At 41.5% G+C, this 17,295-nt stretch overlaps 1 protein-coding gene across 6 annotated transcripts in view; it reads right to left on the bottom strand.

Annotated features, from left to right (window-relative positions):
• LOC148845123 (Early-responsive to dehydration stress protein (ERD4)) overlaps nt 1-17,295 on the bottom strand; it is a 94,342-nt gene that overhangs the window by 22,918 nt on the left and 54,129 nt on the right. For 5 of the 6 annotated variants that reach the window (XM_088956060.1, XM_088956062.1, XM_088956063.1 and 2 more), the window contains one exon: nt 12,830-13,108. In XM_088956060.1, the coding sequence (XP_088812186.1) occupies nt 12,830-13,108 (279 nt within the window). Of the gene's footprint in view, nt 1-12,804; nt 13,109-17,295 lie in introns of all 6 variants that reach the window. The other variant, XR_016102546.1, reaches the window with a different exon arrangement.

The raw sequence follows: 17,295 nt of genomic DNA, 5'->3' as shown, positions 1-17,295 counted from the left end.
CTTAACATTTGGTTCCATAGGGGTCTCAATCCGTTTTGCACCTAACAGTCCTGTTTCGTCCAATAGATCAAGGACATATTTCCTTTGGCACAGATTCACACCTTGTTTTGACCAGGCAACCTCTATTCCCAAGAAATACTTTAATGTTCCAAGGTCCTTTGTTTGAAAATGATTTTGTAGAAATACCTTTAGTTTGCGAATCCCCAATTTATCACTTCCAATGATGACAATATCATCCACATAGACCACTAATAAAATCTTCCCAGCTTCTGAGTCATAGTTGAACATTGAGTGATCGACCTGGCATTGCTTCATTCCAAAACTCTTCACCACTTCGTTGAACTTCCCAAACCAAGCACGTGGAGATTGCTTCAACCCATAAATTGCTTTCTTTAGCTTGCACACCTTACCACCCTCCCCCTGAGCAACAAACCCAGGTGGTTGCTCCATATATACCTCCTCCACTAGATCACCATGGAGGAAGGCATTCTTTATGTCAAGTTGAAGGAGAGGCCAATCATACATAACTGCCAAGGAAATTAGGACACGAACGGAACCAATTTTAGCCACCGGAGAGAATGTCTCCATGTAGTCCACACCATACAACTGTGAGTAACCTTTAGCAACAAGTCTGGCCTTCAGACGCTCCACACTACCATCTGGCAAGTATTTCACAGTATACACCCATTTACAACCCACAACATGCTTACCAGGTGGGAGAGTAGTAAGTCCCACGTTTGAGTATGTTGAAGAGCAGAAAGTTCCTCCTCCATTGCTCGCCGCCATACAGGTGAACTAAGAGTTTCTTGAACATTGTTAGGTATGGAAATAGAAGACAAAAGTGAAATAAACTAGCAATGTGAGGTAGAAAGACGAGATAATGAAACAAAATTGGAAATGGGATGTTGTGTAGAACTACGTTTACCTTTCCGTAAGGCAATGGGTAGGTCAAGATCTGAAGGTTCAGCAATAGGAGCCATGAGAGGATCCGCAGATGAGGTAGAAGCAGGAGGAGGAGCCGGTGTCGTTCGACGTGTATACACTTGTCGGATCGGTGGTCGTTCAGTGGTGACCTGCACTGGATGAGGAGATGAGTCTACTCCAACAACAGCCTCTAGAACTGAATCACTGACAGGAAGAGAAAGAGGAGGTAAGGGTGAGGACAAGGGTGCTTCATGACTGGAGAAGAAGGGGACAGACTCAAAAAAGGTGACATCAGGGCAGACATACCACTTTCGGGCAATGGGATTATAACACTTGTACCCTTTTTGAGTCCGAGAGTAGCTAAGGAAGACACATTTAATTGAGCGTGCATCTAGCTCAGATTATGAACAAAGCACACACAACCAAAGACACGAGGAGTTAATGGAAATGGAGATAAAGTGGGAAACAAGATGGAGAAGGGGGACCGACCATGAAGAATAAAAGAGGGCATCCGATTAATGAGAAAACATGCAGTGAGTACAGCATCGCTCCAAAACCGTTTAGGAACATTCATATGGTGAAGCATAGACCGAGCAATTTCAAGAAGATGACGGTTCTTCCGTTCAGCCACCCCATTTTGTTGAGGGGTGAAAGCACACGAGGTCTGATGAATAATGCCATGCTGTTCTAAATACTGTTGAAATGCAGTAAGAAAGTATTCACGACCATTATCTAACGGAGAACTTTGATTGTGTTAGAATGTTCGAGTCAGGGGTATTTTGGTCATTCTGGTGTATCTTATTGAAAGTGAAATGTCTATTGTATCTGAGTTTAAGTTATGTGTCCCATATTCTATGAGGGACAAAATTGTCTTTCTTGTAACTCAAGTTTTCATGAATAAAAGTTAAGTGGGTCGGCTAGGAGAGTGACTTTTTGTACATCCTCTCTTCTAGTTCGGCCGAACACTTTTCTCCTCTCCTTCTTTCTTCTTTCTTCTTTCTTCTTCTCTACTTTGACCTAGAAACAACTAGGGTTTATTCACATGGTATCAGAGCATTAAGGTCTGGTGTTCGTTTTCTTGCTGCTGTCTTCTTCCTGGGTTCGCCTCCAGCTTCATAGTAGGTTTCATCATCCTACAACTGATCTGATTGAAGGGCTGAAAAGGAGTTGTCGTTTTGAGGGCCTGGAGGTGAGAATGCCTCTGGCCGGTGCTGTGGTGGTCGTTGAAGTGGTATACTAGACCCTCTATTCAGTGTACGAAGAGGGCTAGTCGTATACAGGTATGGACACTGCTGTCGTGTGTTCAGAAATGGACTGTGAATGCTGATTTTTTTTTTGTGTGCTTCGAAAGTTAGTTGTTGTGGTGCTGGGTGAAACTGATACACATATCAGTCATGTTGTTTTTTGTGTGTTTTCTTGCTCACATGTGTGCTGAAAGAAGAGTGGTAGACTGCTGATGTCCACGATAGTAGTGGTGTGCTGTTGATTGTGTTGTGGTGGCTGACATATATATGTTTTTAAATGCTTAAAAGTGAACCCCTAGACCTTGTGTGTAATCAGTTCTGCAGTTTGGAGAACAAGTGTTTGATGAAATGACTGAGTAATTTCAGTAGTGGTGTGTTGGTGGTAAATGGTCTTGCAGTGTGCAGTCCAAGTGTTTGATGTGTTGACTGAATGATTTCAGCTTTAGAGTGTAGTGTGTAATGTGTAGTTGAAGAAAGTGGGTTGGTGGTATTGTAAGTGAGATAAGTCTTGTGATAAGTGTGAGATTGTGGTGTATATTCAAAGGAGACATAATTGAGATGGCTTCAACTGTAGTTGGGAATGACAACAAAACAGGCATCATGCTCTCCTCAGATTATATAAGTGTTCAAATGACATCCATCAAGTTGAATGGTGAGAACTATGTACCATGGGCAAAATCTGTGGAGGTGTTCTTGAAGGCCAAGAGGAAAGTAAAACATGTGAGGGAGGAGAAACCTTCCTCTGATTCTCCTGGGTTCAGTGATTGGGAACAAGATGATGCACAGATAATGACATGGCTTTGGAACAGCATGGAACCAAAGATTAGTGTGAATTTCATGTTCCTATATAAAGCCAAAGAGATCTGGGATCATGCTAAAAAGTTGTACTCTGGACAAGACAATACAACTAGGGTATATCAGTTATACCAAGAGTACTTCAATTTGAAGCAAGGAAGTCAAAGCTTAAAAGAGTACTATGCAAGTTTGAGAAACATAAGCAATGAGCTAAATGTGTATCACCCTCTCACATCAGATGTCCAGATCCAACAACAGCAACGTGAACAACTTGATGTGACTAGGTTTCTTGTGGGCTTGAAGGCTGAGTATGAGCCTGCCAGAACACAGATATTGAGGGGATCAACTCTCCCCTCACTTGAAGTTTTTGCCCGTCTTAAGAGGACATCCATTGAGCCAATGGAACATTCTTCCTTCTCTAATAGATTTGGTTTGGTAGTGACTAAAGGGAGTAGTCGTGGAAGTAGAAGTGGTGGTGGCAGCAATGGCCCTCCAAGCAACCGTGGTGGGCACATGTTTCACCGGGCCAGTGACTAGACTGGAGGCCGTGAGTCAGGGGGAGGCCGTGGAAAAGGAAGGGGTAATGCTCAGAGAAAATGTACACATTGTGGCTTAGAGGGGCACACGGTTAATTTTTGCTATGATTTGCAGGGTCCACCCAACACTTGAGCTAACCATGTTACATCTAAGAGAAGTAGCACAATTACTGAAAGCCAGCAAACTGCACCAACCCCCTCCACACCCACTTGTGCTTCCGGGCAAGAAATGGTGAGTGTACCACGGGCAATATATGAGCAGTTCCTTCAAACAACTCAGCAGAACACAGCTACACTTGCCCATTCAGGTATGACTTGTTTAGCTTCCAAAGCTTCACCCTGGATCATTGATTCTGGCGCCTCGGACCATATGCCTGGGACTCCCGTTGTATTTTCTTCCCTTTCTCGCACCTCCACATCTCAGACAGTTACACTTGCTAATGGTTCTACAGCTCCTATTAGTGGTGTTGGTGATGTTGATCTCTCCTCATTGTCTTTAGCATCTGTTTTATATGTTCCTAAGTTCCCTTTAAACCTTATGTCTGTTAGTAGATTAACCAAGTCCCTTAATTGTTCTGTAACCTTCTATCCTTCTTCTTGTGTGTTTCAGGATCTCAAGACGGGGACGAAGATTGGTGGAGGGCATGAAGCCGGTGGTTTGTATTACCTTGATGGTGGTAGACCTCCAGTGGCTTTTCAGTCGTCTCTTACTCCTCTCCAATGGCACTGCAGACTTGGTCATCCCTCTCTCAAGGCTTTGAAGCTGCTAGTTCCTTCCTTAAGTCATCTTTCATCATTAGATTGTGAGTCATGTCAGTTGGGAAAACATCATCGAGTCTCATTTAGTCCAAGAACTGATAGTCGTGTCTCAAGTCCTTTTGTTTTAGTTCATTCTGATGTATGGGGTCCAGTTAAAGTGGTGTCATACAATGGGTTTAAGTGATTTGTAATCTTTCTTGATGACTTTTCAATGATGACATGGATCTATCTTATGAAAGACCGTAGTGAACTGTTCTCTATTTTTCAGAAATTTCATGCTGAAATACGCACTCAGTTTGGTGTTCATATGAAAATACTTCGCTTCGATAATGCCAAAGAATACATCTCCTCATCATTTCAGCAATACCTAAAACATCATGGAATAATTCATCAAACTTCTTGTACCTACACCCCACAACAAAATGGTGTAGCTGAACGGAAAAATAGACATCTTCTTGAAACTGCTCGGTCCTTGATGATCAATATGCATGTCCCAAAGCATTTTTGGAGTGATGCTGTTCTTACATCCTGTTTTTTGATAGATCGGATGCCCATATCAATCCTTGGAAGTCAATCCCCTTTCTCCGTGTTGTTCCCCACTTTGTCTCCCTTTCCTCTCACCCCAAGAGTCTTTGGCTGTGTTTGTTTTGTTCAGCACTTGGGGCCTGGAGTAGACAAGCTAGATGCTCGGGCTACAAAGTGTATTTTTCTTGGCTACTCAAGGACTCAAAAAGGGTACAAGTGTTATAACCCTAAGTTTTATAAATCGTTTGTGTGTCCTAATGTCACCTTCTTTGAATCAGTTCCTTTTTTCTCCAATGTCGAGGTCTCTTCTTCTCCCTCTGTGGTTCCTCTTCCTGTTCCAGTCATGGACCCCCTTCCCGTGGTTCCCACTCCTACTGCAGATGCACATCATTAGCTGGTTACTACAGAGAGGCTGCCAATTACTCAAGTGTATACTCGCAGAAGTGCTTCGGCTCCTTCTCCACTTCAGCACCCGTCGACAGATCCTGCTACTGCCCCTTCTCCCTCAGATCTTCATCTCCCTATTACTCTGCGGAAAGGTAAACGTACTTGTACTTCTCATCCCATTTCAGACTATGTTTCCACTGCTCACCTTTCTGCTTCCCATTGCAAGTTTATATCATTACTCTCATCGGTTCCCATTCCCAAGACTATACAAGAAGCCCTTGTCTCTCCAGGGTGGCAGCAAGCCATGGAAGAACTCTCTGCTCTACAACATAATCATACGTGGGAACTCACCACCCTTCCTCCTGGTAAGCACACTGTTGGGTGTAAATGGGTCTATACAGTGAAGCATCTTCCTGATGGCAGTGTGGAACGATTGAAGGCACGGTTAGTGGCCAAGGGCTATTCTTAGTTATATGGTGTGGACTATATGGAGACATTCTCTCCTGTGGCTAAAATTGTTCAGTTCGGGTGTTGATCTCATTGGCTACTATGTATGATTGGCCTCTCCTACAACTTGACATAAAAAATGCCTTCCTACATGGTGATCTTGTTGAGGAGGTGTATATGGAGCAACCACCGGGGTTTGTTGCTCAGGGGGAGGCTAGTAAGGTGTGCAGGCTCAAAAAGGCAATCTATGGACTGAAACAATCTCCTCGTGCATGGTTCGGCAGGTTCAATGAAGTGGTGAAGGCCTTTGGGATAAAACAGTGTCAGGTTGATCATTCTGTGTTTAGCTATAACTCGGAAGATGGAAACATCTTGCTAGTCGTGTATGTGGATGATATTGTCATAACTGGAAGTGACAACAATAGAATTGACAGGCTGAAAAAATTCTTTACAGGACCACTTCAATACGAAAGATCTAGGGAAGCTAAAGTATTTCCTAGGAATAGAAGTTGCGAGGTCAAAACAGGGGATCAACCTATGTTAGAGGAAATATGTTCTTAATCTACTTGAAGAAACATGGTTGTTAGGTGCTAAACCAGCAGAGACTCCTATGGAACTCAATGCCAAGTTAAGTGTGGATGCAGGTGAAGAGTTTGATGATCCTGGAAGATACAGAAGGTTGGTGGGAAAGTTGAACTACCTGACCACGACCAGATATATCATTTGCTGTGAGTGTGGTGAGTCAGTTTATGCAACATCCCTAGGTTCCTCACTAGGAAGCTGTTCTGAGAATTGTTAGGTACCTAAAGGGTGCTCCAGGTCATGGTTTGTTATACCAAAAAGGAGAACCTCTTGAGATAGTAGGGTACACAGATGCTGATTGGGCTGGCTCTATATCAGACAGGAGGTCAACCATAGGGTATTGTACCTTCCTGGGTGGCAATCTTGTAACTTGGAAGAGCAAGAAGCAAACAGTGGTGGCAAGAATTAGTGCGGAAGCAGAGTACAGGGCTATGGCCCATACCACATGTGAACTAGTATGGTGATGAACCTACTACAGGAGATGGGTTTCTCAATTGACAAACCCATGAAACTATACTGTGATAGCCAAGTTGTTGTTCACATCTCATCCAATCTTGTCTTCCATGAAAGAACTAAACATATTGAGGTGGATTGTCACTTTGTGAGAGAGAAAGTGATAAGTGGGGTAATAACTACATCTCATGTGAGCACAGGAAATCAGTGGGCAGATATCTTCACAAAAGGATTGTCTCGGGGAAGAATAGATTACATTTGTAACAAGCTGGGACTATATGATATATACTCTCCAGCTTGAGGGGGAGCGTTAGAATGCTGGAGTCAGGGGTATTTTGGTCATTCTAGTATCTTACTGAAAGTGAAATGTCTATTGTATCTGAGTTTATGTGTCCCATCTTCTATGAGGGACAAAATTGTCTTTCTTGTAACTCAAGTTTTCATGAATAAAAGTTAAGTGGGTCGGCTAGGAGAGCGACTTTTTGTACATCCTCTCTTCTAGTCTGGCCGAACACTTTTCTCCTCCCCTTTTTTCTTTCTTCTTCTCTACTTTGACCTAGAAACAACTAGGGTTTATTCACAGATTGGAACACCAAATTGTGTGCGTATTTCAGCATGGAATTTTTGAAAAATGGAAAATAATTCACTTCTTTCTTTCATTAAGTAAATCCATGTCATTCTTGAACAATCATCAATAAAGGAGACAAAATACTTGTACCATTATAAGACTATTTTGATTGGACCCAAAACATCTGAATGAACCAAAGAAAAAGGACTCAACATACGACTCTCAACTCCTGGACTGAAGGACACACGACGATATTTACCAAACTGACATGACTCACATTGTAAAACTGACAACTAACTCAATGATGGAACCAACATCTTGAGAACCTTGAGAGATGGATGTCCCAGTCGGCAATGCCATTGTAGGGGAGTAAGGGAAGTCTGAAGTGCAATTGAAGATCCATCGCTGTCAAGGTAATACAATCCACCAGCTTCATGCCCCCCACCAATCTTCTTCCCCGTCTTGAGATCCTGAAAAACACAAGTGGAAGGAAAGAAGGTAACAAAATAGTTAAGAGCTTTGGTTATTTTACTAACAGACATAAGATTGAATGGAAACTTAGGTACATATAAAACAGATGATAAGGGGACAGAAGCCAAGTCAACATTACCAATACCATAGATGGGAGATGAGGATCCATTGGCAAGTGTAACAGTTTGTGATGTGGAGGTTTCAGAAAGAGAAAAGAACACACCTGAAGTCCCGGTCATATGATTTGAGGCTCTAGAGTCGATAATCCAGGAAGGAGTTTTAGATGACATGCAAGCAATACCTGATTGGGCATATGTGGCAGTCGTATGCTATGAAGTAGTTTGAAGGAACCGTTCATACTCATCACGCGGAACACTCACCATCTCCCTCCTAGAAGTAGATGTAGATGTGGGAGGTGTTCGGTCTGCCAGTTTACTGTCACTAATAGCAACCTCGCCTGCTACAGCATGATTAGCCCATTTAGAGGGAGGGCCATGTAGGTCATAACAGAAATTCACTGTGTCCATCCCTACCACAATGAGTACACTTCCTTGTAGAGTTGTTTTTTCCTCTACCACGGCCTCCCCCTGAGTCACGGCCACCCCGACCAATCATGGAATTGCCACGGCCCCCTCTGGAATGACTTCCCCCTCTTGTACTATGTCCACCACCTCTAGCTGTCACAAGTGCTGATCTATCATACTGTGTGGGGTTTTCTGTCTGGCCCAAGGAAATTCTATGAAGTCTTGAGAATACTTCCTCAAGTGTAAGAAGAGTAGAGCCCCCCAATATTTGAGCTCTAACTGGTTCATATTCCGACTTCAGCCCCACTAAAAATCTTGTAACATCTAGCTGCTCCCTTTGTTGTTGCTGAACTTGAATATCTGGAGTAAGGGGATGATAGACATTGAGTTCATTCCTTATATTCTTCATGCAGGCATAGTACTCTTCTAGTGTTTTGGTTCCTTGTTGTAAATCAAAGTACTCCTGATACAGTTGATATACTCTTGTTGTGTTATCTTGTCCAGAATATAGCTTCTTAGCATGCTCCCACATATCCTTAACTGTATCAAGGAACATGAAATTGGCATTGATTTTGGGTTCCATACTATTCCACAGCCAAGTCATGATTTGAGCATCTTCTTGTTCCCAATCATCAAACCTTGGAGAGTCAACCGGCGGCTTCTCATCTCTTACATGCTTTACTTTCTTCTTTGCCTTGAGAAAAACTTCCACTGATTTAGCCCATGGAACATAGTTCTCCCCATTTAGCTTAATTGAGGTCATTTGTACCCCTAGGAAGTTGGAGGAAATTACTACACTAGGTTTCTGATCATTGTAGCCATCTCCTATTGCTGCCATTGTACTCTTTCACAGTTGTCTCTAACTTTACTTCTCAGCTACAAGCTGATTGATGTTGTTCACAGTTTGATATTTCAGCACCTATTGCAGCCTCAAAACACCACAGTGGAAGCACACACTTGTTCTTATTCACACTACTGCTGACTTCACACACTTACGTCCCACATAAGCATCAGTTTACCATTCACTAATCACAAGTAGAGGCCCTCTTACAACCACTCAAGCACCACAACACAGCCAAATCTGCTGCACCCAGTTCAGACTTGTTTAACACACTTAAGAGGGCATTACACAACCACAAGGAGTTCGGCAAGGTCACTGCATTCTACCTTACACCACTCAGCCACTTACAGCTGCCCTAACACCATTCAACAACTTACAGCAGCCCTACACCATTCAGCTACTGCACACACAGCCCTTCCTAGGGCAACAATAAACCTAGTTCTCTAGGTTCTACTCAATACTAACAGCTTCTTGTAGGGATTCTACCCAGAAATATAAGTAACACTAGAAGAAGAGAGAACCGACCTTCCTTTGAGAATATCAATCAACCATTCACTGCTGAAGTCACTTTCCTTGTTGAAGAAGGTTGCAGCAGAGAGACAAGTTGTAATGTTTCTGACCTAGGGCGAACCAGTTCTCTCTATCGACTGACCAGAAACGAAGGTGAAGAGTCATGAACAATGCTGAGGTGCTTTACCAACTGACGTAGGTCAGGAGCATGGCTCTGATACCATGTTTCGACTGCTGCTACAGTAGTCCGAACAGGAAGAGGAAGAAGAAGAAGAAGAAGAAGAAGAAGAAGAGAAGAAGGGTCAGTCGAAAATCTGATGGTTAACCCATCCAGTCGACCCCCTTAATCTATATTAGATTCTAATAATGTTTACAAAGACAGAAATGCCCTTACTTAGGGCTTGCATGCTCGTATGGTGGTCAGGTTGTTGTTGAAACCTCGTGATTGAGTCGTACTAAATCCCTGGAACTGCAACAAGTAGTCTTGGATTTTTTGGAGCCCTAAAACATTTTTGGGAATTTTTTTCTTCCCCTATTTTTCCCCTAGTACCTTTTTGTTTCAAATTTTACGGTTGTAACTCCTGTCTAACTTTATGGGAAAGGTGTTTGGGAGTTCAGCCGGTGTTGGATACTCTGGTTTTGGTGAGAAAGGAGTTTTTGAAGGGTTTGTGCTCGATGGACTCACACAAAGATGTTCGCATACCTACCTATGTCCTCTCAGGAAGTAATGACAATGCTGGAGGGCAGATTACTACTGTAAACTTAATGGAATAAATTTTCTTGAATGATCTCAATCAGATAAGCTTACAATCGGTGGCAGAGGTAAGTAAGCTTGGATTTATTACTGGTAAGGAAGCCAAGCCAAAGCCTAAAGATCCAAACCATTCAAAATGGGAGCAAGATAATATGTTGGTTATGTCTTGGCTTGTATTCTCTTTGTAGCCACACATTGCCTGCAACTATACGTCCCTTCCAATAGCTAAAGATATTTGGGACGGACTAACTACAACTTATTCTCAAGCGAAAAACACTGCTAGAATTTATCAATTGCGAAGAGAAGCATGTAATATGCGACAGGAGGAGAAATTAGTGGCTATGTATTTCTCCTCCTTACAATTAATTTGGGAAGAATTTGATCATTTAGAGGCTTTGGAGTGGAAGGGTCCTGTTGATGCAGAACGGTACAAGAAGTACATTGAAAAAACCGAGTTTTTGATTTTCCTGCTGGGCTGAATGACGATTATGACTTCACCAGCAAACATAACATAAGTGCTGACATTTTGTCTCTTTCCATAGCATATTCTCCTATGTAGAATGAAGAGAGTAGGAGGAATGCTAGGATGCAAGTGTCTGTACGTGAGAACACTACTCTTGTGTCCACAATGCCTAAGAAAATTTTTGGTAAACTTGAAGAGGTAGGTGAGCACACTACCATGGAGGTCCCCAACATGTGTCTCTAGTGTGCCTGGTCTTTCAGACAGTGAGTGCACCAAAGTTTGTCTTTGCCATCCACTCTCTCTTGTAAATCACCCTTCTTAGAAGAGCCTCCAACATTTGAATTTGTTCCTCCTCTGACAGCTAGAGCAACTGGCTCTCCCTCTGCACAATTCATCACACTTCTTCTACTCTCTTCAGATTGAACTAAGGCATAAACTTCCTGAACTGAAGGGGAGTATTTACTTTCCAAGAGTACCCTAATAGACTCGTATGTAGGATTCAGCCCCAAAAGAAAATAAAATACTCGTTGCTGGGAAACAAGTGACTTGTAGGCCTTTGCATCTTTATCACACTTCCAATTCACATTTTGGTAATGATCTGGTTCCTTCCATATTGATGTCAGATCTGAGTAGTACACTGAGAGACTTCTCTCCCCCTGCTTGCAAGTGGAGGATTCAGCTTGCAATTGATATATCTTGGCAAAGTGCCTTTGTTCCGAATAGGTATATTTCACTTGCTCCCATATTTCACAAGTTGTTTCAGCCCACATGAATGTTTTCCTTAGTTGTGGCAGCATAGAAACCAAGAGCCATGACATCACCATACTATGTTCTTGGTTCCACATGTCATATTCAGTATTTCTAGTCTTAGATTCCTTCACTTAAGCATTAATATATCCTATCTTCCCCCTGGCAATAATGTAGAGTTTAATTCCCCTAGACCATTCAAGGTAGTTCAGTCCAGCAAAGGGAATTACAGCCATAGGAAAACTCATATCCATCTCCCTATTCATTCCGTTTTGACCTCCTGAAATCCCAGAAGTTGCAGAATTCTCAGAGGACATGGTTAAGGACACTATTTAGTTTCAACACACAACTTAGGATCCCTCCTAACACCAAAAACAAATTCCTAGAAGCAGTCCACATGCACACAATTCGTTTTGGACACAAACTGAACACAGACCAGCACCAATTCTCCAAAAAAAAAAAATTAGGCTTAGATTGATTTCAGACCTGTACAGAATCAACAGTTCTAGTCTACCCAGGCTTCCAAGAGTGTCCAAGTGTATTAACAACTGGAGAGATCCTCATAATATTGTAGTCACACCAAAACTGGGAAATAACAGGTCATCCGTGACCTACAGGCATCCCTTTCACAAGTACAGGACCACACGATCCAAGAAAAGAGGTCTAAACCTCACAATTTTTTTGACAGCATTCAGCAGGCCAGCTTATCGAGTTTTTTCCTTGGTACACGACCAAGATAAAAGAAGGAAAAGAAGGAAAAAGAGAAGACTTGTATCAGTCGTAGGTCAGTTTTTTTCTTTTTTGTTTTCAGTCTGGAGAAGACAGCAAGATGAAGGAGAAGACTTGTTCAATCTGCTCTCAAATCCAGTAGAGTTGCTCTGATACCATCTTAACAATGGACGAACAGCAGTAAACAAGAAGGGAAGAGAGAGAGAAGAGAGAAGGTAGAAGAGAAGAAAGAAGATTGGCGAACCCAATCATAGTCTGGCGGCACCAGATTACATTAATATTTATAGGGCAACCATAATTAGAAGGGAAAAGACCGTTGTGCCCCTGCTAAGATTAAAGTACAAGAACAGTAATAAAAAAACTACTTTAAACAGACCAAACAGACCCTAACTAAGAAGAATAAGAAAATAAATATGAAATAAACTATTTCAACAAAGTGAAAACAGAAACATCTTTGCACAGAGCAATTACTTACATGGTGTTAGTAACAAATATTAAGAAAATAAAAAATAGAGAAAACTAGGATGGATCAATTCAGAACATACTAATGAATTGAGAAGCAAGGTTGACCTGATTGATATATACAATATATCCAAGGATGAAGTATCCTACAAGAAATGGAAGGAGCAATGGCGCAACTAATGCATATACCGTCCCAATTAATATTGAAAGTGAGACAATAGGAATAACTCTGTAATATGGAAAAGAATAAATATATGGTTTCCTCTTTTTTCTTCGAAAAAATAAATGAACGTTCAAAAAATTCCATGCCATTAAGCCAGGCTGAAGAATTTCCAATGAAAACCCTGATAGTCCATCTGTCAAAATGTATGTCATGAAGAAATCCGCCTGAGATAAAAGAAGAAAAAGGTAAGAACAATCACAAATGCAAAATCCATTTTCTGTATGATGTCATATGCAGAAACATGCTACAGGGATTTTTCCATTCCTTCATAAAAGTGTTATAAGGAATACTTGTTTCTATACATGAAGCTTATAAAAAAGAGTTCAAAATATCTTAGATTCTTTAGATCAAGATTCAATTTTACTCATATCATAATAGAACATTGCTGTTGGTTTTGCAGAGCATTGTAACAAGTTAAATCTGTTACAGCATAAGCACCAAAAACGGTATCTCATGTCAATTAACTGGAGTGCAAATTAATTGTACCAGATATTTTTTCCATGGTTATTAGCAAGCTACACTCTAAAATTATGTCTACATAAAATCAAAGGACTGGATCAACTAACACATACCCATAGAAGACAACAATACCTGCTCGTATGAGGTAGGGATGGAATAGAAAACCCAGTTCTTCTCACATGTATATATGGAATGATCCACCAGCCATCATTCAAATTGTTGTGGATAAGAAAGTGTATAAATCAACAAGAAGAAAGTGTGACTTAGTCAAATCAAGCAGTAAGCTCTGCTTACAGATCAAAGAGAGCTGAGCTAGCCTATTATGTTTTTTCTGCAACAACTCTCAGGTGGCAACTATATACGCTAGCATTCTAAATTGAGTGACACCTAGACAGAGTGAGCTGTAATCTTGACAAGGTTGGAAGATCTAGCCAGAGAAGATGATAGATAGGTTTGTAGATTTTTTTTTTTTTTGATCAATAACAGAAATTTTATAAAAAGAGATATAGAAATTACAACTAGGAGGGAGGGGTAAAAAGACTTAACCCTCCCTAACAAACTGAAAAAACATATTACAATATAGCCCAAAAAAGATTTGTTCTTCCCACCCCCTGTTTGGCCAAGGTATCAGCCATGGAGTGCACCTCTTGGCATATTGAACCCTTACAGACATATTCTGAGTTAACTGAGTCATTTTCTTTCTTTCATTAGAGAACTTCCACAAGCTGGACACTTCCTTCTGCAACCATTTAATAGTCAACTGAGAATCTCCTTCCACCAACAACTTACTAATATTCAGTTGTTTAGCTCTTTTAAACCCTTCTAGAGCTGCCAAGATTTCAGCTCTCAATGAGTCCCCCCAGCCTATAGGCCCTGAGAACATAGCAATGATTCTACCTTCCTCATCCCTGAAGATACCGCCTATACCAGAATGGCCTGGATTTCCTTCACTGCTACCATCGAAGTTCAATTTGATGAAACCCGGATCTGGTGGAGTCCAAACAGGTCTAAGAGCTGTGAACATGGGAGCTGACCGAGACACTTCATCCCACTTTCTAATGATGTCTCCTACTGAATAATCTTCAAAGAGCTTCAAAGGCTTGACCCAAAGAGCCACCCTAACATAAATAAGTTCTATGATGGCTTCCTTACTTTTTTCTTTATCATGAAAAACTCTTTGATTTCTTTCTTCCCAAACCGTCTAACAAACAGCAGCTCTAGAACAACTCCACAATATTTTCCTTCTCTTTTTTAATCCCCTCACTGTTGTCGAGCTAAACAAGCTTTGCACATTAGAAGGGAAGGTCCACCTAGAACCAAATAGAGAAAAAAAAACAACACCAGATATATGAAACAAAAGGGCAAGAAACAAGCTTTGTAGATTCATTCCCATGGTTCTATAGTTCCCACCAAAAAATGGTGTATTCAAATTCTGATAGCTTTTAGGCAATGAAGGGGACCATCTTCTAAACCCACATATTCCACAATGACCAATAGCATACAAGTACATGATAGAAAAGTGAAAAAGAGAACCCTATGTAAGGGGTACGATAAAGAAACCTAAAATCTGATGCAAGCAATCAAATCTGATAGCAAATTTGAAGCAAAACTAGGAACATAAAGAACAATCATTAAGGGAGAGACCCCTTTTGAGCAAGGTTTTAAAAAATGATCTAGAACTGGAACCATTTTGGCCACCGGTTTCCGGGTTGACAGTTCGAATGTCCAATTCCAACTAAAAAAATTAAAAAATTTTAAAAATAATAACTAAAATAAAAAATGGCCAAAAACCATTGAATGGGTCAAACGTGTCAACGGTTCGACCATTTGGGTCAGCAGGTGGCTGACCAATTCAAGCCAAAGACCAGGTTTGGGGTAAAATAGAACCAATTGCCTAGATAGTTCCTAGCTCAAACGGTCCGACCATTCGGGTCAATGGTAGTTCAAAAACACTGTTGCTGAGGTTTACCTCCCCCCTTTTCTACCTTATCAGTTGTGAAATCTAGGTAAGACCCTAAGGTAAGGGAACTAGTGGTCTATCCCATCAATGATGGAGAAATTATGGATGTATTCTTCTACCCCTTTGCACTATTACACATGGAAACATTCCCACTTGGTGTCTGACCCTTCTGTGGGTTTTTATCCTTCCTCAAGGCTGTTGGTTTCAAATGAGGATATAAAATCTAGCATGTAATCTCGATGTGTCTCTCACCCTCACAATGAGTACATTTAAGATTCCTCTTGTCAAAACTCTTCCCCCCTTTGGGCTAGAGGAAACAAGGGTTGAGTGTTAAATAGGTGGCTGCAGCTATGTATCAATTTGCATCTCTTTTCTTCTTACCTCATTCGTTATGAGGTAATAAACATGCTATAGATTTGGATGTTTATCCCATCCCAATATCTGGGACCTTATAACTGTTGGACAATTTTGTATGCCCTTAGCTTCAATCAGAATGATGTACTTTATGAGTTTATTGTAAATGAATAAAAGTGCATATCTGATTCATGTTCCCTTGGTATGTTTCTGTGTAATACCCTTAAACTGGACACTTAATGAGACTCGTGCTAGTTTAGAATGTTCACAGCCAGTGGGTCGGTCTGGGGAGACTTATCCTGATAAGGTTGACACTGTTGTGCCACCAAAGTCGGTTGGGGTGGCCTGTCTCAGCTACCAGGGTGAGACCCTAGGCACATACAGTATAGGATTAATTGAATCTTTGAACTGGACCAGATTTCTAGTATTGCCCTGGACCTTGGAGATTGATGGGCAAAACTGGAAAGTTACACCCGACCCCTAGACTCGATTATGATACTGCACTAGGTGTCGGATTGGGCTGTTTTTGATGTACCAATCAGTGAGATCCTTAGCGGGGGTCAAAACCTGGGTATGTTGGGACAGTCTGAGAATTCATCTGAGTGGGTGATCATAGTGACAGGATCAGCCCCTTTGTTGGACAAAGTTAATGGTCGGGGATGCACTCTCACTGATGGAAACCAAGACTACCGGTAGCCGATTTCAATCGTTGAGATTTGTTTTGCAAAGCATATTTTATATAAAAGTATATATATTATGGTTTCTAAAATGTTTGCAAAAAGGTTTTAATTCCCAGGATCCATATAAGTAGAGAGTGCAACACTGTTCCTTGCAGCTGAGGGAGAGGTCCTCTCTTGTTGGGTAGTGTTTCATCATTATGGGCTGAGAGGTTAAGTGTAAGACCATTGAGGATAATACCTGATGGGCTAATCTTGCATCTGCCCACAGTCCCTGGGTGTTACAAGGTAGCTTGGCCCAGGGACCATTTAGGGTAAGTGTTGGGCCCATAGAGCCCATTTGATGGGTTTCAAGGGGTGCACTGTCCATAACAGTGTATTCGGCCAGGCCTTGTAACAAAGGCTGGGCCGAACCCATGTGGCTGATGTGTAGATCAATGCTTGGGTCCCATGCCATACAAGGAAGCCCAACTAGGCAACAGTTAGGAAGGTTAAGTGAGCACATAAGCTTAATGGGCCTAAAGCCCATTTCGAACTAGACTTATTTAATAAGTTAAATATGGGTGAATTCTGAGATGGATCAGCAGATAGGATAGGGTCTTAACCCTATCCACTCAGAGAGTCTAGATCTGAATATGATTCAGATCTAGAAACCTCCTAATGAGATTAGGAGAAGGCTGATCTAATCTGCAGATAAGATAAGGGTTTATCCTTATCACCTAAAGAGAGGTCTGATCCAAATATGATTTGGATCAGCAGTTCCTAATTGAATTAGGAGCTGATCTTTTAGGGTTACAAAAGAAAGGAGGGGGCGGCAGCCTAGAGAAGAATCACATAATCAGATCCTCTTCAGAGCTAAAATCACAGAAGAAAGATTTTTGCAATCCCTGCAAAGATCTTT

Source organism: Nelumbo lutea, chromosome 7 (genome assembly GCF_056320005.1).
Source record: "Nelumbo lutea isolate HS-2025 chromosome 7, American lotus-T2T, whole genome shotgun sequence".
Lineage (NCBI taxonomy): Eukaryota > Viridiplantae > Streptophyta > Magnoliopsida > Proteales > Nelumbonaceae > Nelumbo > Nelumbo lutea.
The sequence above is the reverse complement of the archived record's forward strand: the minus strand, read 5'-3'. Positions and strand labels throughout refer to the sequence as shown.